Source organism: Stegastes partitus, unplaced genomic scaffold, assembly GCF_000690725.1.
Source record: "Stegastes partitus isolate 25-593 unplaced genomic scaffold, Stegastes_partitus-1.0.2 Scaffold85, whole genome shotgun sequence".
NCBI classification, from domain to species: Eukaryota; Metazoa; Chordata; class Actinopteri; family Pomacentridae; genus Stegastes; species Stegastes partitus.
In genome coordinates, this window is record NW_007577816.1 from 51,368 (window position 1) to 75,473 (window position 24,106).

The 24,106-nt window shown below is 41.0% G+C and overlaps 1 protein-coding gene across 1 annotated transcript; it reads left to right on the top strand.

Annotated features, from left to right (window-relative positions):
- Positions 1-2,027: 2,027 nt before the first annotated feature.
- trmt11 (tRNA methyltransferase 11 homolog) lies at positions 2,028-14,197 on the top strand. The gene is made up of 13 exons (XM_008276963.1): positions 2,028-2,122; positions 4,207-4,272; positions 4,443-4,516; positions 4,691-4,772; positions 4,915-5,007; positions 5,132-5,266; positions 5,355-5,511; positions 5,607-5,687; positions 6,335-6,499; positions 6,967-7,039; positions 7,831-7,965; positions 11,312-11,432; positions 13,515-14,197. Exons 1-13 carry the CDS (start codon positions 2,045-2,047, stop codon positions 13,653-13,655), a joined length of 1,401 nt encoding a protein of 466 aa, XP_008275185.1. The 5' UTR covers positions 2,028-2,044; the 3' UTR covers positions 13,656-14,197.
- Positions 14,198-24,106: the final 9,909 nt, after the last annotated feature.

Below are 24,106 nucleotides of genomic sequence, written 5' to 3' on the forward strand. Positions count from 1 at the left end.
TTAAATCGGGAATTAACAAACATACCCTGTAAACACTGCTGCAAAGGTGGAAAATATTAGTGTAAACTCCCTTGAAACAAATATAGAGTGTATCTGTAATGCTATTTTTGATGCAACTCCAGTTAAGGTACAAATGGTGCTGGCTGCTGCTGATGTCTTATTGCTAACACTTTTTTTTTCTCGTCAGATTTGTAGCATTTTGGAATTTGGATGAACTTATGTCACCCATTTTCTTATGACAACCTTCTGCACTCCTGCAATATATTGAACTTTTGAAATTTGGAGCAAAAAAGAGAGTCATTAAGCTAATAATATAGATTTACTGCAGTCCCCTCGTTGTTCTCCTTCTGCAGTGAGTGTTTCCATGAATTAGCTGTGCACCTGTCTGTACTATATGCAGCAGGAATCAAGGCATCAGTACTAAACTAAGTTTTTGGTCACTGCACCAGAGTGATCACTACATGATCATCTTTTCCCTGCCACAGCATCTCCCCCTCAAAGTCCACCAGTCTCTGTTTCCTCGCTCGTAGAAGAATCCCCACCAGTTTGTTAGAGATAGTCACATAATGCTCAAACAGCTTCCCAAATTCTACGGCGATTACTTTCCCGTCGCTGTCACTTCTGTCCCCATCTTTTTCCCTTGGCTCTCCGATGTTCCTTATCACCTCACACAGCTCCTGAACCTCTCTGCTGATGTGTGTGTGGGCATCCTTCCCTCGCTGCTCTGTCATGGAGCCCTGCAGGGGTTTCCCGTAATCATCCTGCCCCTTCTGAGGGCCCACCACACTGGGTCTGGTGTCATGGCTGAAAGGGTTCTGCTTCTGGTACTGCTGGTGCTCATTGGACCACTTCTGCCAGTTCTCCTTCAAGCCTTTCACAGAAACTATGCATGCTGCAGTGTCATCCTTAAACTGGGCAGGAGCTGGGACATCATCCTCAGGTTCCATGATTTTGTTGCGCCGGCTGCTTGTCCCTATCGCCGACCCTGTTCGGGACAAGATTACACAGCTTTAATCAGCCAATTCTACATACGGGAATACTAGGTTTTAATGTTTTTAATGTTACTGTTTGTGTTACTTTAACATTTAAAAAGTACAACAGAATAAAAGCATCTGAATAATCTTTGGATTTTCAAACTAAACTCTCTTTCTCAAATTATTGTGTATTTTCACATTGTGTTTTGTGTTTTTGTGAGCAGCTGTATGAGAGTACATGAGTCCAGTGATGATTAGCAGTGATATATCCACGATCTGTCCAGCAAATTCAACTGAAGAAATAAGAAAATATAACACACAATAAATTACAATATATATCAAAATCAGAAAAAGAACAACCATCCTTTCAGAGATTTAAAGCAAACAGTTTTCAAACATGATCTAACTTACATGTGATCCTTCCTTCATCTGCAGTGACGCTTTATTGCAGCCAAGGTGCAAAAAGATCCTGGTTACACTTTAACTATGTAATACAGTTTAACAACACAGCAGCATTGCTGACAATAGCAAGAGTGCGGATGCCTTTCTGGCACAAGACAAAACCACTCTGTTAGACATCTGACTCAGCCAATCGTCTGGCAGAGGCAAACCGGACAGCCAATCACCGGCGAGGGTGGGCGGGAATGACAAACTGGCTCTGAAGTAAAGCAGATTACAGCCTGCAGAGGAGAGAGTTTATCTGCTCACGCATGTAGAAAGCTCCTGATGAGTAAAAGTTACGTATCGGTGACATATATTTGATTTAGTTAATAAAAGAACAAACAAAAATGTTTAAGTTATATGTATAATTGCAATATGGAATTAGAATGTGGAAACTGTTTCCCGGTCTATGTTAGAATGTGTTTCTAAACATGGTTTTCACCTGCAGATATGCATAATAATATGGGTATAAAACAACCACATTGCACAGTTAAATTGCAGCCACATTATCACAGTGAAATGAAAGACGGCACCAAATATTTCTGCCATTTTTGGTAATGTGGTCCCCAAGCGGTACTTTGGTTCAAACCCCGGTTTCGAGTCGGACATGTTTTGAATCCGCAACAAAGATGGCCGCCTCCAGTAGTCGATCATGCCTCCAGTATTTATTACATCTTGCCCAAGATAATCTGGACTTCAGGTTACCGGTAACAGTCCTAAGCTACTCCCAGTTTCTTTCTCGCTCTAAATTAAGTGTTTAAATTTTCATGAAAGACGTAGAATTGAGCAGATTTAAGTTTCTCCTCCCTCGGTGTGCTATGTTAGCTACATGCTAATCTAAACTGAAAATTAGAAGTCTGTTCTGTTTGTGAAGAGTTTCTCAACGTTTTGTCACATGATAGCAATATTTAAACACGTGACCGTCATTTAGGGAAGTGGTGGTTCACACTTTAATGATCTAATAGCCATTTTTAACCCAAACTATAATAACATAATCCTACTATGTGATTACGTTACGACACCTACATTCCCTCATATCCAGATGTCCCAAGATGCTAATTGGTTCTCTCAATATGTATATTAATTCCAAGGGTAGTAGATAGATAGGGGCAGATAGATGCCACAAATGTTAAGAAATGAATACTCATTATAGTGCACCCTAATGCTCTATAAAGAACAAAAAGAGGAAGGCTGTCACAGCCACTATTCAGGATGACATAAGAAGCATCCATGGCATCCAGGTAGATGTCCCCCACAGGATGAACTGCTAATGGAATGACTCAGACCGCAGAAAACAGAGGATGAAGAGGAGGACACATGGTGGAAATCTTCTATGTTAAATGTTGGATGAGCAGTACAGTGTTCATGGCAACTTGCAGCATATGTTGACTTTGAATTTAATTCACAACTTGGCAGAATGTGACATAATGTACAGATGTCATAAATTTTATATTTAACATACACATGATGAGAAGTATAACAGGTGTGACATAAGAAGAGTAAAGTACAAATAAAGAGTGACTTGTATTATGATTGCATGATTTATACAGTAGGCATCATGCACACATTTGTCAGTCCTTCTGTGTGTTACCCACTTTAATATTCCATGGGTGTGGAAAAGATTTCATCAAGGATACATCTATGCATTTTAACCTGTAGCTACCCTGGCAAGCCTTCTCAATATGAGGAAGGAGGACAGAGGAAATGAAGAGGCAAAAAATAATGGAACCTCAAATCCTTCAATGGGATGTGTCATTGGCAGATACAGGGGGTAGCTGAGATCTAGAAAAAGATGCTCTGAAGGACAAAACAGAGGCTCTGATCATGGCAGCAAATGGACACTCACCAGCTCAGTAAAGGCTGGGATCTATCACAGCAGACAGGGCTCAAGGGACAGTCTGTGCAAAGAGACAGTTCAGCTCATAGTAGGGAACATCGACAAGCATAACCAAGTGACCAAGTGTATAGGAACATCTTTGCTGAGTATAGGGTAGAAGTCTCCATGTCTTAGTGGGACACACGATCAATCCTGTGGGACTTCGTTTCAAACTGACAAGTAGCTGCTGGCAACCCAGTAGACATACCGGTGGTCGACAAGGAGCAGAACAGAATAGTTATTATAGATGTGGCAATCCATGCTGATAGTTACATAGGGAAGAAGGAGCACGAGAAAATTGAGTAGTACCAGGGGCTGAGGGAACAGCTGGTAATAGGAGCATTGTGGACCAAACTGAGTGAGTGGCTCTGGCAGATTGCAGGTACAGCAGCTGAGGTTTCTCTTCAGAAGGCTGCAGTCTAGGGAACAGCTACGACACTGCACAGAACTCTCAGGCTGCTGTTATAGGACTCAGGCTGGAGGAGAACAGAGCATTTTACCAATTTCACAGGAAATCAGTTTGTTTATCACAAGGATCACTGCTCAGTTCATGAGCGTTTTGGTGCTTTTAATTAAAAAAAATAAAAAATAAAAAATCTTGTGTTTGACTCTTAACATTTATAACACCCGTGTATGAGCCCAGAGGCTGGAATAGGAAGGTCATGAGCATTTACCAGAGCTTAAAAGCCTAACTTAAACATCATATAGCACTACATTATATACATTTTATGATTTGACATTTTAAAGCTTCCCTATGTTGTATTTAGCTTCCTCTGCATTTCTTCTTCAATTATCAATTTTCTTCAAGATTTTTAAAGAAAAATGTCATTCACTAATCTGCCTCAACATGTGATGTTTTCTTGAGGAATGTGATGCCTGTATCAGTATTCATGGTTTGTGTACTCATTCTTGTAGGAAATCAAAGCTCTACTGGCTCTCAGAGCAAAACCATTCCGCCCTTGTGAAAACTTCAAAGAAAAGGTTTGTGGATCAAAATGTGCATTTTAAGCTCATCCTCCATTTTTTCTGTCTTGTTTATTGAACATTGATTGGCAGAAGAACTATGATTTGACAGCATCTAGATCAAAATACTTTCATTCTGTAGGCCCTGTTTCCATACAGTCACTGCACTTCTTGCCTGTTCTTTATAGTCTCCTTTCTGGTGTCTGGATGGTTTGTGTGAGGATGATGTCCGCAGCATCATGGCCAGATCTGTTTGTGCAAAGTAAGTATTTTGGCCCAGCGTCTGTGACGACAAAGTGACTTCACTCATCTTATTTTATAGGCAGAACATGTTGCACATAAGGCCATCCAGCTCAGCCTGTGACCCCTCTATTATCTTTGTATTGTTACAATGGCTGTGATGTTGTTCCACTTCATGTAACATTTTCCTTTCAAGGTCCGCTTTTGAACTATGGGGCCACGGACGAACACACAGTGAACTCAGAACATCCATCTTGAACTACCCATTGAAGAACATGGTTCGTGATGCAGCAGTTGTTTTTTTTTTTTTTTTTTTGGACCTACCAATTTCTGCAATTTTATCAAAAGTTTCATATAAAACCTGTATACACTAAATGTGTTTGATTTCTGTTTGTATTGTTTCTCTACGTTTCCCCACAGAGCCCATTCATGCACAAAGACTCCACGTACAGAATCAACGTCTACACTTTCAACAAAACTTTGCTGTTTGCAGAAAGAATCGAAAGGATCGACGTGAGTATTTAGATGTATGCGTGTGTAAAAACAGATAAAGATGCAAATAAAAAAAATACAAGTGTGTATCACCTTTGTAAGCCTGTGTATGAGCAGAATGTCATATTTTGTGGTTTCTCACCAGGCTATGGAATATCTTCCCTTTGAGGGCACAGTGAGCCTTAAGAGCCCTCAGCACATCTTCTGTTTGTTGGAGGATTATGGCACTGACCCCAACAACATCCCTGAACATCCCAGCTACATCTACTTTGGCAGATGGGTGAGACACATTCGACTGTCAGATTAACTTAATGAGAGAAGGGACCTGCAGCTGAACGGTTTTTTTTTTTTTTATCGTTGCACACCAGATAGCGGATGGTCAGCGTGAACTGATTCGCTCCCACAGTGTGAAGAACAGACACTTCATAGGAAACACCAGCATGGACGCTGGCCTCTCATTCATCATGGCCAACCATGCTAGGGTCAAAGAGAACGACCTCATTTTTGACCCATTTGTAGGCACAGGTAAGTTAATCCCATCACAGATTCCAACGTGGGTTCACAGCAGTCGCACACCTTATCAGTAAATACTTTTGGTTCTTTGTCTCGATCCATTTAAGGGAGCCTGTTGGTGGCATGTTCTCATTTTGGGGCTTATGTATGTGGAACAGACATCGATTACAACACTATTCACGGCAAAGGTAAGTTGTGTCCATCAGAGCTCACATGTAACAACAACTGTAGGCTGGTGTTTTTTTAGATTATGGCTTTATTTTTTAATGTTTAGCATACATTTGTTCAAAGTTATTTATACCCTCCCATTAAAGAAGGAAAAAAACATCTGTCACTTAAATAAGTTGAAGTTGACAAAAGTAATAATAAATAAAGAATTGATCAAAATCATGACATTGCTTTTGAATTGTGGTTCAACAGAAATATTTTAAAATAAAACAAAACAAAAAAACAAGCAAACAAGCATGATTGGACCTGTAAACTAATGTTTTGTTGAACAACCCTTTGAGCCAATCACTGCAGTCAAGTGTTTTCTGTAACTCTCAATCAGACTTCTGCACCTGTTGACAGCTATTCTGATTTTGGCCCACTGCTCATCAGCAATGAGCTCTAATTTGTCCAGGACAGTTTTTTTTTTTTTTTTAAGTATTCTTTTCAGCCACAATTCAAAAGCAATGTCTTATTTCATTAAATTATAATTGAGCAAATTTGAGGACGAATATATTTGAGGACGAGTGTAGGTATAAATCCAAGATTGCTAATATTTCTTTATTTTTGTTAGCAGAATTTATTACTTTTACTTACCTAATTTACCTACAGTGCTATTGTCTCATAGGTCGATCCAGCCGTAAAAACCAGAAGTGGCGAGGACCTGATGAGAACATCAGAGCCAACTTGCGACAGTACGGAACAGAGAGGATGTATTTGGATGTGATGGTGTCTGATGCAGCCAAGCCAGTGTGGAGGAATGCTGCTCTGTTCGATGCTATCATTACTGACCGTAGGTCCTTCATTTATTCTGAATGGACCACAGAGTGTAAAAACACGTAACGTGTGTTGGTGCCTTTTTGAAGTTTTTTGCTTAAGTTGGTTTGATTGCATTTTAAGCTGATAAAAATAACTTAATGGTGTTGTGAAATTAAACATTTAGCCACGTGAGAATTCTGTAAGTGAGAAGAAGTCATTTGGGGCTGTTTTTTAAGCCAGTCCCATCAGGAATCAAGTGTTGGCCAGTAAATATAGATTTTGCCTAAAGACCTACGTTTCATTTGACACAGTCAGGACCTCCATTACTCGCATTAACACTGCAAAATTTTAAATTTGTCCTTAGGGGTCAGATAACACAGCAGCTAGATTACTGCAAACATGATCTTCAGCTACCACTGTGTATTCCACATTCTTTTTATAATGGGATAAATGTTTACTTTTCTTGTTTTTCTAATTCTGATGTGGTCTTTTCATTGCCAGCTCCATACGGTATCCGTGAGTCCACAAGGAAAACAGGCTCCCACAAGGACATCACGAAACCCCCTGACGGCATGTGAGTTCACCTGATATTCCACCATCATATATTCTATTGTTTCCTCGGCCTGCATCGCTGACAATAGTTTACGAGACAAAATTTTTAAAAGCAAATAAGATCAACTAACTACAGAAAGTCTAGTATTTACTCCAGAGCATATTTCCTGTAAACTAACTTGTAAATATGAATTATAAATTAAAAAAAGAAAAATCTTGAGGCCTCCCCTGTAGCTCAACTGGATAAGACAGCGCCCCACATACAGGGGCTATAGTCCCCGACGCAGCGATCGTGGATTCGACTCCCGCCCATGACCATTTGCTGCAGGTCTCTTCCCCATTCTTCTCCTCACTGTCCTGTCTATATTTCACTGCTCTGTCAATAAAGGCCAAAAAGCCTGTTAAAGAAAATGATTTTAAAAAGAAAAATCTTAATAACTTCATCAAGTTAAAAAACACTTGAAACAAACACTTGAGCAGTCAGTGAAAACAGTCAATAAGATCATTGGAACTCATTTCCCCTCTTGGCAGAGATTTTCTCCTGCTGCTGGAAGCACTTAAAACACTGTAATTGACAGTGCAGAGTATGACAGTATATTGTGCAGCTTTTTAACCTATATTTCTTAGTTGTAGTTTTATAGTTATTTATTTAGATTTATTTCTATTTTTTTCTGCACTGCACTGGGACAGGAGGAGCAACATTTCAATAACAAATTACAATAGGTAAATCTTGAGTTTTTAATCCTTTCAGTGTTTAAATTATACTTTCATGTCTCCTTTCTGAACCTTATATTTCCTATTTCGTCTCCCCAGTTATGTTGAGTCCCACGTCCCTGTGTCACAGGCATACCACCTGAGTGACATCTTCACAGATCTGTTGAACTTCTCTGCTCACCACCTGGTCATCGGCGGGAGACTCGTCTATTGGCTGCCTGTCTACAGACCAGAGTGAGTAAACAACTTATGGTATCATCAGCCGATAAAATGAAGCTTTTCAGAGTTATGACACAGCTACTGAAGTCATTTTCTTTAGTTTAACTTTAGCCTGTCTAAGTCACATCCAGGCTCCATAAAGTGTGCTGATTTGTGTGTGATTAGTTATAGTTTATGGTGCCTGAATATTTACATTTCAAAACCAAGTTTATAGAGCACTTTGTCCTGAACTGTTGTCTTGAATGCTGCCTTTCTTTAAATAATAATTTACAACAATAGGGGGCAGACTCATACCATCAAGCAGAACTGCACAGTGCAGGCTTGTTGTGAGCACATCCTACAACAGTTAAATCTATTGTTGGCATAATTACTTCCTCAAATAACCAAACAATGTGGAGCAAAGAGGGATTAGAGTGTAAACATGAATCCACTTTAGAAAATCTAATGACTACACACAATGAACTTGGCTTTGTGAATTAAAGGAAGTATAAACCTAACACAGACAGTAGTGGATGGCTGCTCATTAATCACTTCTGGCTAATTAGTTTCAGGAGCTGCTAAAAACTTGAAAATCCTAAGGTGTGTTCGTAGCTCTTTCAGTCGGACTTCAGTCGACTGGCTCACAAAGGACTTTACGCCACACTTTTCCACTTTGGTCTTCTGTCTTCCGGTTTTTCCCTTCAGCGCTGTTGCATTCCCGCTCCCATAAAACATTGTCCTCGGTGTGTAACCACCTGTGTGAATGACAGTGTTTATACAGAAAAGGATACAGGTGTGTTGAGGTTTTTTCCGCTCATACAGCTGGGCCACAGTAAACCACAACTGACAGTGGTGAGCCCCTTTATACGCCAGCTATATAACACGGCTTTTCTGAAACAAAGTTGTGTATTGTTTAATGTTCTGTGCATTAGCAGAAAGTGAAGCGCTGACTGCAAGTGCAGGTGTTCATCTGTAAAGGTATGAACCACAACAGACTGCAGCAGCAACGGACTTCAGTCAAAGAAAAGCCCCGCAGGGCTGGAACTCTTTCTGGTCACTGATTACAAGACCGGGAAGGAGATGAGATAATCATGCATCCTCTGGTTTTTGAGTATGAGTGTGTGTATGTGTTTGAGAGAAAAACAAAAGTCCACATACAACAACACTTTCTGTGTGCATCAGTACACATGCATGAATGTGTGTGGTCTTGTGTATCAGCACATGCATGCGTTTGTGTCATCATGTTCGCGCATTTGTCTTTGCTACTCATCTCAGCGGTGCTTGACACCGTGCCTGTCAGAGCGCTGTGCCAAAATAAACGTCTGAGACCAGGCAAGTGAGATATATGAACTATCTGTCTCTATGGTCCGCAGGCTGACCCGAGTGTGTGTGTTTAGTGTGTGTAAGCCCAGACGTAGCCTGTCTCCTGGGCCTAATCTGGGGCTCTACAGGGGAGATATCGGGTTTCTGTTGCCCCCTCATACGTTTGTGTGTATCTGCGGCAATGACTGCGATACAAACAGTGGGGACTGTGTGTGTCTGCCTGCCTCATGAGAATGGGGGGGCAATGTGTGTGTGTGTGTGTGTGTGTGTGATGACAGGTGACACAAAGTCCTGTCAGCAAAAGACAGCGTCTAGACCAGGTCAGACCGCTTAAACTCTCTTCCCTTTCTCCCCCTTGAAAAATAAATGATGGAAGAAAAAGTATCAAGACAGATGATGCGGCATCAGTCATCGCAGCCATAAAGTGACCTAATTACAACATAAACAAGTGAAACAAAGATACAAAGTGGCTGTACAGTAAGAACGAAAGCATTACTTCTGTCATTGTAGTATAAAGGAGTAGTAGCAGACAATCATGTTTTACTTGAGTTTAAGATTTTTGTTTTGAACAAATTCCTTAAAAAATTATTTAGTGATGCTAGCACTGAACTGGGGGGAACTTTATACTGCGTGAGCATAATAGTTTGCATGTATGAAACTGGGAATACATACACAGTCAATTGTGAGTACACCTAGCTAAAACTGGTGCATTGTAACGCAACAGTCCTCCGATAAATGATCCCCTTATGCAGGTATAGCAAAAGGTGTGTAAATAGTTTAGCTACATTAAATCAAGCTGTTTTTTATTGTGACTGTTTAATTAAAGGGAAGCCTTTTGTGGTTGTAGAAGGACCAGGGGATGTGGAGTTAGAAACAATTGAGCTTTGCTGCCCCTCATCTCTACTTGAGGCGCTCAGCTTGAAGTTAAATCACCCACTACAAACAAAACACACCAGAATTTTGATCCTTCTGTTAAGTTGTTTGTAATGACACTGACGATGTTATAGGTGAACAGTGTTTATTGTTAAATCATTTAGCACTGTACACATTCACCCTGACCTTAACCTGTTAACTCAGTCAGGTAATCTTAAACTCACAAGAAAAAGGTTTTAATATTTCTAAAACAATCGTCCTCTTCATTTTAAATTCTTGCCAAAACATAACAAACATGTAGTAGGTTCATCGTCATTAAAAGAAACAACAACAAAAAAACCCAATATTGGTTAAATTAGACACAAGAACAGCTTGTGAACGGTAGCATTTTTTTTCTCTTTACGAAGTCAAAGACTGTCATGGAAAAGGTGAAAGACAACCCCCCGCCTGCACTTGGGCATTAACACCAGTGAAACAGGTCAGAGTCTCCACCAACCAGCCCTGATTGGCAGGAGAAAATGATCCCCTGGCTGCATCACCACTAGTCACCGTGACGACCAAACATCCCGTCGCCGCAGAGGCCCACATGTGACCATGGCAACAAGGCAAACAGCGATGCACAAATCTGGCTTCGAGTCGGGACTGTTGCTACTGTGATGGTGGTTTGGAGAAAGTGCTACTGACACAAATATGCAAACACATACATCATCCTGCTGTTAATAGGCCCTAACCTGGCCTGGCTGGTGATGACAGAGCCAGCAGTCGACCTGTCAGGTCACATTCACTTTTTCCACCTTCATCTGTGCACAAAGTGAGCTATCTTAGCTGTACCAGCCATGGTTACACTGCACTGCCTCGAATGTTTAGTGTTTCAGAGACAGAAAGAGGCATGCACAGAGAAAAGAAAGTCACTGGAGTGGGCTGCAAAAAGTTAGGTAGTAATTTTGACAGAATTGGTGTGTGTCTGTGCCCTGGCAGCTTTGTAATGGCCTCCAGACGAAATCTGTGGTGCACTGCTGTCACAAGGGACCTACACATTCCTCTTCTTCAGTTTTTTAGATGTGTATAATCAACATTTATTAGGCTCAGACGAAGGAAATTGGTCTACTTTTGTATTTCTGTCCCTGTGCCCCTTTACTTTTTGGAGACTGATCAGTAACTGTGTTTGTGTGTGGCCTCTTTCCAGGTACTGCGAGGAGATGGTTCCTCTTCATCCGTGTCTCCGGCTCATCAGCAACTGTGAGCAGACACTTTCCAGCCACACTTCACGACGCCTAATCACCATGGAGAAGATCAAGGAGCCGGAGGTGAGTGCATATGATTCTAAGATTGTATTACAGCTGAAATGATAAATTAGTTGACTGAGAGAAAATCAAACAATTGTGTGTTATTTTACTCAAAATGCCCAAATGTTTTCCTATTGCAGTGTGAGAATTTGCTGTTTTGATAGCAAAATAAATATGTCTGAACAGACTTTGTGTTGGTCTGCTCTTTATATAAAACAATCAATTTAAAATAAATGACATTTTTCATTATTTTCTGATATTTTGTAGATAAATTGATTAATCTGGAAACTAATCTGCAAATTAATCAATAATGAAAATAGTCCTAGTCCTAGTTTGCATGAGCTGTTTTTGAGCTTGCGTGGGTTTGAGTATGTGGGGAGATTCATGCCCATACATGCTTGTTTTTGGATGTGTGCATCATCAGCAAACAGTGTGTTTTTCCTAGAGGCATTGTCATTCATCCGGTTATGGTGCAGGCTGTAAAGCTGACCATATAATCAAATTTTATTCATCCTTTGATTGGAAACACAAATTTGTAAACATTTTCTAAAGTTATGTATTGCGGCTACAGTGTTATAAACAACCACAGATATGACACATTACCAACCTGCGTGTGCTATGGAATGTGTTTGTGTATGAGCATGAACAGCAACGCAAATGTGACTTTGTGTAAACTAAGAGCATGTGTATGCCTGCCTGTGCATTTAAAGTTTTTTTTTTCATAAATAGCTTTGTATATGTAACCACGTATGCATGTGTCATAGACTTCTATGCAGTATGTGTATGTGTGCATACTTTTACATGTCATCGCACTAGAAGTGATGGTGTCTCTCTGTCTGTCTGGGGTAAATCCTCACCATCTGGCTATGATTGGCTCATTTCTTTTATACTGCAACCCTAAATGGTTTAATCACACATCGTATGGAAAACAATCCATCTTTGTATCTGACATCCATTCCACTTCAAAACCTTAAATTGCTCCCATAAAGTGCCCTGTATAACATGCACGCACTAACACACTGTTGTTTGATCTTATCTGACTGGTGTCTATCTCAGGTCACAGAGTTTTTTCGATTCAAATAGGTCTCAGTCCGAACCTATCAGCACTCTTTCCTCAGGGTTTGCAGCTTGATGCATGTCAACACTTAAAAGTGTTTGTATGCCCTTGAGGTGTCCGTGTGTCCACACCAGTTCTGAGTTTTGACGTTGATGGAGCTGGACTAAATGCTGTAAACATTTCCTGTTAAAAACCTCACATTTCGTTATTTTTGTGCTGTGACATAATGCGTCTAGCGTCCATAAATTGCCTATTTGCTGAGTTAAACATTACGTACATGTAACCCTCCACCTGTACAGTTGTCATTAAAGACTGTGTGGCAACAACAACTGTTTTCATTTATTTCAGTTATGTAGTCATGCCCCTTTATCCGTAATAATTTGGGGTCATAGTTAGGTTGTCAGTCTTTTTACCCGAATTCTTCCCTCAGAATGGTCATGGAAAGTGTTTCCAGGTTGCTTGGCAGCATCAGCAAGCAAAAGAGAGGTGCTGCTGACAAATTACAGGCCCAGCATTGGAGTCATCACTTCCAACTCAACTCACCTCATTATTCCTCTTCCCAGCATCTCTCTTCCTCCCTTCATACCTCCGCTGATCAGCAGCTACCTCACAGCCAAGACAAACTGTTTAGCAGTCGGGATTCATAACAGTTGATATACATTACTAATATGACTAATATACAAAAGGACAGTCCTGTTGTTATAACATAAACATGGAAAAAGTATGCAAGCCTTCTGACAATATTATATTGACTTGTAGGGGAAATTGTGTTGTGCCTCTTAAGGGGAGGAAAGCAAACGTGACAGCTGCCTGTTGTCCAGGTTATTCAGCTAATTTTTCTCATAACTTTCTTTCCAAGATGTAACATTTCAAAAGCAAGATTTATCCAGAAACTGAATTCTGAAAATTTATGTTTTTTGGACATGTAACGTGGCGAAATGCTGAGAAAGGTTGTCTGTTATCTCTAACTGGGGAAAACAGGCAGCTTTTAAGTTGTCACATGAAACATGTTGAGCACAGTAACCTCTATATTTATCTCTCTGCAGGAACTGGACAGCCTGGCTCATCTATCAGACCCACGCTTCAGCCCCTACCAGGGACACAATGCCTTCAGAGAGAAGTATTTCAGTGGATTTAACAAAAGGTGTGGCAAAGAGGACAGCAAATCTGATGTCAGTGGAGAGTAAACGATTCAATGCCTCAGTAAAACTCAGCAAGTCTCCTCAGACAGAGAAAACATTTCAGTTAGCACATTGTTGTCAGTGCACTCAAATGGAAAACAAACTGACCGATTTTTAAAATTGTTTTTATAATTTTTATTTCTTTGCAAATAAATGGATAAAATGCGAGTGTCTTTTCCTGAGTACTTCTATTTGGATTGTCAGACTGAAATTAGAAAGTTGACTAAATGGCAAATGCAGCTATTCATAGTATTACTCATATATTATAAAATGTCTTTTATTTTATACTGTAGTCTAAAAATGGAAAGACAGTACTCCAGTAATTTAGTGGTAAGCTTTTCAGCACACAGCTATCAGACTGTGAGGAGACATTGATTGAATTTGACAAAAAGTGCATCAGATTAGAACCACATACTCTACCGTTAAAAGAAGTCGTCTGACATATCCTAACCTTTACTCTCCAATATGGGCAGGCTCTAAGAACTCTAGATAACAAATATCCTTTCATTGAGGTTGATAGTGTTTTCTGTTACGTTCCACATGCCTGGCATACACCTACGTATTTAACACTGAATCCAAGCCAATATACCAACTGTCTAAATATACTAAATACCCCTAATGACATCACCACTGGGAAATGATTATGTCATTATTACAAGGCTCTGCCACAACCATATAGGACATTACGAAATAATTTTCACACTCTCCACGACCACTAAACGGATCTTTCTGTGAAAAAATTGGCAACAGCTACTCTTTTTTTTCTATTTTACTATAATTTCACCAACCACACATTGTCAGTAATGAGCCTCATGTACAGTGGCTAGAAGCTTCACTGTACCACTCTGGCATGGAAAGATTTTTTAGATTGACTACATTTGAAAAAAAAAAAAAGAAAACATGCTACTGAGTTGCCTCTAAGAATTGAATCTAAATGTACATTTACAGCCACGGTCCTGCTTCAGTTCTGACAAAGGGAGCATGTTTAGGCAAGAGAGGCCTCCCTGTGCAGGCAGAAGCCCAAATGACAGGGCGTCCCCACCTCTCCACACACCGCTACAGTTAGTCAGCAGCTTTTGTTGTTTTCCAACCACAGTTTACATGCAGCCTGACTCATTATTCATCTCCTGAGAGCGACGCAGCAGGCCTTCATGTCCATTACCCCTTTGCTCTGTTTATCAGTTGGGCCTCTGCCTTTCCACCACACTTCCCCCCACTTCGCCCCGCTTCACAGGGAGAGTTCCAGGCACCATCACATGATACCCGGCTCGCCATCGTTTGCGGTGCGTGTTGTTTACAGTTCCCACAGTGCCCTTTTGTTGTCCATCATCATCAGGCAAAATCAAATGATTCCGCAAGACAGAGACCTCGGCTTTCTTTACTTATCACTTCTGTCTTCTCGCTCTCGGTATTTTCTCGCTTGTGAAAATGAGTGCCAAGTTTGCCACAACAGAGGACTGCTATATGTTGAAGATGGTAGTTTTAAAGCAGCTGCTGTCTGTTGTGTGTTTGAGAAGTGCTGTGTGTGTGTGTGTGTGTGTGTTTCTGTGGCCACAATACAGTGATAAAACGTGTTCTCAAGAGCCCTCAGTCTCCAATGATGCAGACTGTAATTAGGGAGGGGGAAATGCTGTGTGTGTCTATGTGTGTGTCTATGTGTGTGTGTGTGTGTGTGTGTGTGTGTATGTGTGTATGTGTGTATGATTTTGGGGGGGGGGTTCCTCTCCACACACCACGTAATGCTGTCCAGACGTTGAGGAAATTCTGTTTGTGCGTGTGTTTACACTTGTGTGTACTTGTGAGATCTGGTTTCATTTTATGTTGGATGCAAACTGCTGCACAGCAGTTCCTGATGTCATTCAGTGATAATAAAATGATTCGAGACCTAACTTGTAAATAATGGTCATATCCCATCTATTGTTTAGTTTGATAATTACAGCGGCAGGCTATTCTCGGCCTCCTTTAATAGCCTATGTGTAATGATATGTTTTATTTATTTAGTGGGATTTATACCAGCGACTGTGTTCCTCCTCCGTTCTTGCCTTTCTCCTGAGTCCATTTTCCTCTTTACCTCCTCATGAGCTTCACCTCTGCCCTCTCCTCCTCTCTCCTGTTCTGAAAGGGGAACTCCCTTTAGGAGGAGAGGACCACTGTTTTGGAACGATGACTCCTGATTAAACTCCTCTCAGTCTGAAAGTGACCTTCAACCTGCTGAATCAGCTGGTACACCATACAGCATTGCACTCAAGCACGCAACCTTAAACCTAAATCTAAACCTACTCATGAGCTCTAAGTAAAAGCAAAGGAGGGGTTGCAGCAGCGTAGAAGCGGCTTCCTTTAGTCCTGCCAGAAAGTCATGCTAGTAACTAATAACATAGTCTGGCACAAACCTCCTACGAAACCATAGTGTCTTGGATTTCCACATTTAAAATAAAATAAAAAAAAAAAAGCCAACAAGTTTTAAATAAGACATTTCAAGGTGCTGCTGGGAAGATTTTGTTACCTGTTGATGAGCTGTTTCTTCTGGTCTCCAGGCTTTATGATCCCTGTGGTCAGAGGTGGAGGTGTATCTATCATGATATCTGTTATCACATCTGTTAGCCAGTGACAGACAGCAAGTGATCAGGCACCTATTGACCTTGGCCTTTTTTCACAGAAGTGTGTGGGCTTGTTGCAGGGGGATTGCAGGACTGCATGTGAAGGTTGTGTGGGGGTGTGTGCTTTAAGTGTGAAGGCAAGAGAAAGAAACTTCATAGCGCACAGCTGGTCTGCAAGAGTGTCCAGGCTTCACACACACACACACGTATGAACATATGTGGCACAGGTGCTGTGCACCTGTCTGTAGCCAGGGGAGGTTGGACACCTGCAGGTCCTCCACCCCTTCTCGCCTTGCCGCCCCCGCCCTCAGGTCAACTCGGTGCCCTCATCCACCCCGAGAAGCCCTGATCACCCCTTTAGTTGATGATCGAGGTAAGGTGAGAACTGTTATCTCAATGTCTGGGAGGAGAAGCACAGCAGAGGAAGAGCCATTATAGTGCTACAAATCACCACAGGAGTCCCATCTCACACAGCTGTGTGAAACTCAAACCATGTTCAGAATAAAGTAGAAGAAGAAAAGGATGAACAAGGAGGGGCACTCAGAGCAGAGAGGGGGGTTGAATATCTTGTGATTTAAGTTTTTCCAGTTGTTTTACAATCAGTGACACAGAAAGTTCAGTGCATCTTTTTCTAGAATCATTGAATTCAGCGCCACTAGATGACAGCCTTGAGCAGAGAAAGCATTAACAAGTTTCCTTCAAAGTGATAGCCACAGCTCCAGTGTGTGTTGTATGCACTGTACTCCAGCATACAGACTGTTCGCCATACAATCAATGCTGTGCAGCCTGTAAACAAACAGTTCAGGGGCTAAGCTTTTGAAGTGATAGAGCTGTGGTTGAGAAAGTGCAGAGCAGCTCTGAACACACAACATCCTCTTTAAGACACTCGCCTGGAAGTGGTGAAGGTTGTTGGCCCAGGAAGTAAAGGGGGTGATTGAACGTCTTGTCACACAACTTCCTCATCCTTCCTGCACCTATTCATAGGCCACTTTCATTTACCACATTTGCCTATTAGATCAGGATTATGCTCAGTTATATCCCTGAGTAAAGCTCGCGGAAGCTGTCCTACAACCACTCGGCTGCTTTACTTTAAATAAACCAACAAAAATCCCACTCTGTGGTTTGCGCAGCTCCTTGTTTTCCTGTTATTTCTCTCACATGTGACCCTAAAATTCCCTCGAGCACTTCACACTTGCCTTGCAATTGTAAAATTACATATACAGTCTGTCTGCGTGCGTGTTATGTGTGTTCATGGGGTCATCACACTTATTATGACCGGAAAGAAGACAGGGGGGAAAAAAAGTGTTTGTAGCAAAGAGGAGCAGGGAGCAAAGAGTCAAAGACAAACAGTCAATGAGTCTATTTGGATGTGTGCATATGTGCTTCATTTTTTGTTTATAGTGTTTGTGTGTATGTGTGGGTTCTTGTGGTTGTCAGTGCTGTTCTTCATTAATGACAAGAAACCACTCGATGGCTTCCTCACGCCCTTTTTTAATGACTCTTAACTGCCAAGTGGGTATGCACACACACACACACACACACACACACACTCACACACATACACATAAACACAAAAACACACACAAGCAAGATGGCAAACATGGTGGCTGTGACACATTTCCTCTTCTATTCTTGCAAGGACCATAAAGCACTAATGTCTCTAAGGAAGCCCAATATAAAGACACCGGTGAGGATGTATTATGAGAGCATTTTTCATTCATTCATATGATTTTCCATTGATACCTACGGATACTGGGAGCCAATACCAGCATGCACTGGACTCAGGGCATGGAAATAACGTGGACAGGAAACTAATTTGCCATAGAACAAACACAGACACACACCCTCCGACTGACATTCACAGTAATGAGCAAATTTGTGTGTCCGGTCTCAGCAGACTTACATGTATTTGCAAAGTGAGAGGAAAGTGGACCTGCCAAAGGAAATTTCTGAAAATGGGAAGAACACCACAAAAAGAAAATATTAATATCTTCTGCTTTACATGATATATTTGCTGGCATTTTTTTTTTCTTAAATGTACTTTTTACAAGCGCTTAATAGTTCTTTCTAGAGCAATTTTTAAAGCAATTTGGAGTGCAGTTTTACATCGTTTTAAGACATCTGCATTCTAATATGCAAGAAGTACCTGCAGATGCGTCTCTTTATCTCTTCCACCTCCAGCCCACTTTGCATGGTCTCTGCATCCCCCACATCATCCCTCTCCCTGAGAAATTACATCTTTCAGGATGAGCTGCTCTCAGCAGTGAAGAGTGCTGTCTGTGCAGGGTTTGAATTTCAACGATGCACCTCAGTGCCTCTTGGGAGGGTACGATTGAGGTGTAGGGGTACTGTGTGTGTGTGTGTGCATCTGTGAAACAGGCAGTTGTGTGTCTGCGAGCATCTTTTCTGCTGCGCAGATATGTACTTTGCAGATCACACCAACAGCTCTCATGGGTGTTTAGCTGAGTGGAATGTGTTATCCATAGGGGTGTGTATTAGTCTGGGCCAGGATACACGCATGACACTCAGATGTTTTCTCCTCTGGGACCCGCGGAGACTATCACACCCCTATTGCTGCTGGGTGAATTTGTGAGGTGCCTCCTGGCAGCCAACACACTCACACCTGTCCTTTCTGCACAGGTGAGCCTGCTGAGAACTGGCTGAGCTCAACTAAATGCCTGCCGGTCTGGTTCGGTTTCTCCGTGAGTCTGTGTGTTTTGCTTTGTATTTGAATAGCTGCACTTTCTGTCACTCTTTCTGTGTCCCTTTTCTCCCAGATTGTTTTGAATCTTGAGCCTTGTTTCAACAAAGGGATTAACTGGAAGTGTATGATAATATTTATTGAGATACAAACAGAAAAGTTTTTGGTAGTTACACTCTGACAATGTGAAGCATTTTCATGAATGCAGATATGAAACAGGAGCGTAAACGCTGGAGGTGGAGCAGAACCAGCGGGTGGATGACCAAAACTTTTAGTTGATGCTCCCTGATCATCCTGGAGGTGAGGGAGGAGGAGAGTTTAAGGTGATATGGTGTTGGGACGATGGCACCATAAAAGCCTGTGGACATTAAAGCTTTCATGTCTGCAGCAGCTTGGCAGAAAAGGAATATTTCAGTACAATAATGATGTACAGGACAATTCCAAAATCACTTTCAAATGACCTGGCCAAGTATGTTGACTAATCTGAATCCAATAAAACACCTTTAGAGATGTTTTAAAGAGAAACAATTAGAGGAACACAACCATCCAGAAAACAGCACCTGCATTGTTATTATAGTAAATCTAAACTGTTTTTAATTTCCCTTAACAGCAAATATCCTACTGTTAAACTTAGTATTTGTGCTATTATTAAGAGGTAATACAGTTTAAAGTGATACTGCATGGGAGTGTACTCACTTCTGTTATATACTGCATTTTGTATTACTGATGTATATATTATCTATTTGTCATGTATTTAATGATTTCAAAATACCCCCAAAAATGTTATAATTGTAGACTTCATGTAATTAGGAGGCTTTCAAGGTGGCTCGATGGTTAGCACCGTTGCCTCGCAACAAGAAGGTCGCCAGTTCCCGTCCTGGTGAGGACACGAGGCATCCTTCTGTGTGGAGTTTGCATGTTCTCCCCGTGCAGCGTGGGTTCTCTCCGGGTTCTCCGGCTTCCTTCCACAAGGTCTAAAAACACGTTGAGGTTAATTGGTGATTCTAAATTGTCCGTAGGTGTGAATGTGAGTGTGCTTGGTTGTCTGTCTCGAAGTGTAGCCCTGTGATAGACTGGCGACCTGTCCAGGGTGTCCCCTGCCTTTGCCCTAAGTGTCCAGGGTGTCCCCTGCCTTTGCCCTAAGTCGGCTGGGATAGGATCCAGCCCCCCTGTGACCTTGGTGAGGAATAAGCGGTGTATAGATAATGGATGGACGGATGGATGGATGGATGTAATTAGGACTTAAACCAGGTGAAAATAAAAACTTGTTTTCCATCAGTATTGAGACAACTTAACCTTATTTTGTCTCTTCAGCTTTTCACTTAAGTCAGTGAAAATGAAAGTGCCTGGATGAGGCACTTTTCTAACTTCATTTTCCTCTGTGCTGTGCTGTGTGGTCAAAGCTTCCTCGCCAGTGTCTGACAGTGTGGAACTCAAACCAAATAAACCCTGTAGATTTGAGTTAGTGCTTGTTCTTGTTGTTACAGCTTTTAGCTTGGCACAGGCCAGGACCAACACTGACTATCATCCATTCAGGGTTGCCCAAAGCTGTAACAACTTTGTTTTTTATTGCAATAACGCGAGAAAAATAACACAGTGAAATGTCTCGCAGTGTTTAGTGATTATGAGGGCATCCCAAGCTTCAGTTGTCTGTAGATGTTTTTAAAGGGGGTCCTTCTCCAAATATGTGTTTTCAAAATGTGTTTAGGTTCTTTAGTTTCCCCTCTCAGCAACAACAAGGCTCAGTGACACTGCTCCAAGTTTAAATAGTTGATATAGAATTAAGTGTTATGGGCAGATTAACACAAAAACACAACATTCCCAAACAAACCACATGAAATGCTGTTTATTTTTCTTCTTTTCTTATGATTTTTAAACATTGTTGCTATGCTACCTCATCTTGCCATAACACCATAAACAATTTGCAGACCGCACAAGACCCTGCTGGTGGCTCAGGGCTGCTTGTTCCACTGCCAGGTTCCTGGGATATCCAATACATGTAAAATGCATAAGTTTTTTTTTTTCCCTTCTATTCTCTTGTCTTTCTTACTCTACACATTGTGGTGGGAGACGTGGAGGAGCCAAAGAACTACAGAAAACCTTGTGAAAAAAGTCAAACTCACTTGTTCACGTGGAAAATCTAAAAAAAAATAAAGTGTGGGCTTTGATGTAAATGCAGGTTGCATATTACAATCTATAGTGTGTACATGAGTATGGTGGGAAGTTGGTTTCATTTATTTACTTTGTGTGTTTGGATATTGCATGATGAAAAGTTTGTTGTTGTTGTTTTTTCATTCTTGCGTAGCTTTTGTTGAACATTTTGAGGTTTTATGAATCTAAATAAATAAAATGTGTGTTTGTGTAAGCTTCTGCTTGTGCATGCGGGAGCATGTCAGTGTGTGTGGACGTCTGCACACCCACGACAGTGTTCGAGCGCCTTTGTGTGTGTGTGTGTGTGTGTGTGTGTGTGTGTGTGTGTGTGTGTGATTCTGTCTGTACAGTTTGTATCATGGGGGCTTTCCAGAACATCTCTTCATTTGCTTAAAAATGTTCCTTCCAGATTGCCCCCACTGAAACCTGCACCCTGTGCTCCCCCTCTGATGCTTTTTACCTTCCACCTGCCAGACTCATACAGTGATTCAACATCTGTCATAAAACAGCACCAGCAGTCTCAAACCACCACTCTGTTTTATTTGGATTTGATTAGAATCAAGGTGTAACATTATCAGTCTTTGTAGCCTTGTTTTGTTTTGTTTTGTTTTTACACACGCAAAGCTTAGATTTTGGAGCTTTTGATGCCTTTGGCAACAGCCATTACGAGAGGCATTATGTTTTAGGACCGCCCCTCTATCCATGCATCCATCCCATTTCTGTGAAAACGACATTGCTGGCATGCCTTGAGTAAATTGCTTTAAACTTGCAATAAACATCCACATTAACTGAATGAAGTTCTGATAAGATTTTGGTGGTCAAAGGTCAACAGTCGCTGTGACTTCACAAAACATGTTTTTGGCCATAACTTAGGAATCCATGAACTAGTTATGACAACTTTTCACAGTAAAGTCTCACGGAATAAAACAATGAAGTGATGACATTTTATATCCAGAAGGTCAAAAGTCTATTTTACTGTGACACTTTTCAGGCCATTATTCAGTCCCATAACTCAGGAACAGAAGGAGAGATTATGACTTCACATTTAAATTGGTGACACTGATCTTGGTTCTATTAAGTTCTCTCAGTGTCTTAAGTAAAGATATTATATGACTCTGAACAGACAGGGCCATAAACTTCAACATCACTGGTATTTTTACACAGCACATCATGAATGGCAAGAGCTAAGTAGTTTTGAGTTTGAAATTAAAATGGTCCCTAATAGTCCCATACAGAAAAGGACTGGACATTTACTTTTTGCTTCTATACCTGCTTTGAATATTTAGCTGCTGCTGACATTGCTGGCAACGTGCCACCATCTGATGTTCCATATGACTAAATACATGAAAAAAAAATACAACTTTCAGGCTATTCATTTAGTGTAAACTTTGGTTAATCAAATCAGTTCAAGACTGAGTTTTGTTTGACCTGTATACTCTGATAGAAACCAACATTTATTTAGATCATTTAGTTAGTCCTATGATGTCTGCAGGCAGGCTTCAGACTCCACAGCACAAAGCTGGTGGTTTTGGTCTGAACTGAGCCAGATGGCTGTGGATTCCAACAACACACAAGGATGCTGAGAGAGACATCATGGAGGTTTTAGAAGCACTCCGAAGTAAGTGATATGTATTCAGGTGGAAACACATCATTGTGACAGGTGATTACAAAGATCAAGAAATGAGGTGTGTTTTTGGAGGTTGTGAGTGTGTGTGTTGAATAAGTCAATAAAGACCTCAAGTAAATGTGTGACAACAAATTAAGTCTCTTTGTTAGGTCTTAAAATTGGACCACCAATGAGTTTTCTATTTTTGCTTTTTGTACCACAAACACATGATCCAGCAATGCAAACAACAATGGGAGGTGGATTGCTTTGCCAACTATTCTGGCAACATAGTTGGCCATAGTCATTAGCAAACATATCACAAACTTGACTTTTAGAAACTTGGTTTAGTTGCTTAAACACACAGAAAATGAAGTGGGTCTACTGGCCATCTGTACTGCCACTTTGGTACATTCCTTGGCAGAAGATAAAGAGATTGCTAAAGGAGTATGGAAGGAGTCGTGTCCTAATTTAAGGGGTTTTATCTCACCCTTTATTCGACACTTAACACCTCATCAGAACTTTCCAGATAGTGTTGCTGTAAAAAAAAAAAAAAAAAAAATTTAAGGGGTTTTATCTCACCCTTTATTCGACACTTAACACCTCATCAGAACTTTCCAGATAGTGTTGCTGTAAAAAAAAAAAAAAAAAAAGTATGACTGGAGGCTTGCCAACCTGCAGTCATGGTGAGCATGACTGGCAGGTGTTGGTGGGTGTTTCCACCGGTGGCTTTTCCTGGCACGGTCCAAACCATACTGGGAACAGGCTGCATCTGTTTTAAAAGCAGCTTCACTGTGATCTGAGCAGTCGACACAAAGGCTTTCTGAGAGATTGCTATTTTCATGAGGCATAATGGATTTTAATTATGATGGCTGCCCTGCTCCATTTCGTCTTAAGTTATCAGATATTTAACGTTTGCCTCAAAAACAAAGCTAAATCAGTCCAGGTCTGCTCTGCAGTGTGAACCACACGTTTTGACCCACAGCATATGTAAAGCACACCGTTGCATTAGTTGGAGGGAGTTGGGCGAGAAATTCCTCTCTGACTTCATAAGCATTGAAGTCATTTTTCTTTAAAGCTGCTCTCATTCAGTCAAATAAACTGACCAATTTACCTTTCGATGAGTAATTGAAATGGTCTCAAAGGAACCTTTATTTTTAACTGAGAAAAATAGGGCTTCATCTCTCTACCACCTTACCAGGCTCAGTCCTCTCTCCCTCATTCCTCATCAAAAGGTACATGTGCCCGCAGTGTAACACTGTGTGTGCTTCCAACAGTCATTTATCATATACTTATTTCCAAAAAAGAACCATTTGTGTAATGAAAGCTTGGAGGAGGTTAAAAAAAAAAAGGGGGAAAAAAAAAAAGAAAAAAAAAAAAAACGTTCAATCTGTAATAAAAAACA

What these genes read in the sequence shown, in the direction of transcription:
- trmt11 (XM_008276963.1), top strand. Translation starts at nt 2,045, where the DNA reads ATGGCCGCCTCCAGTAGTCGATCATGCCTCCAGTATTTATTACATCTT. An exon ending in AAAGAATCGAAAGGATCGAC is followed by an intron (nt 5,008 to 5,131) that starts GTGAGTATTTAG and finishes GTTTCTCACCAG; the next exon opens with GCTATGGAATATCTTCCCTT. An exon ending in ACATCTACTTTGGCAGATGG is followed by an intron (nt 5,267 to 5,354) that starts GTGAGACACATT and finishes GTTGCACACCAG; the next exon opens with ATAGCGGATGGTCAGCGTGA.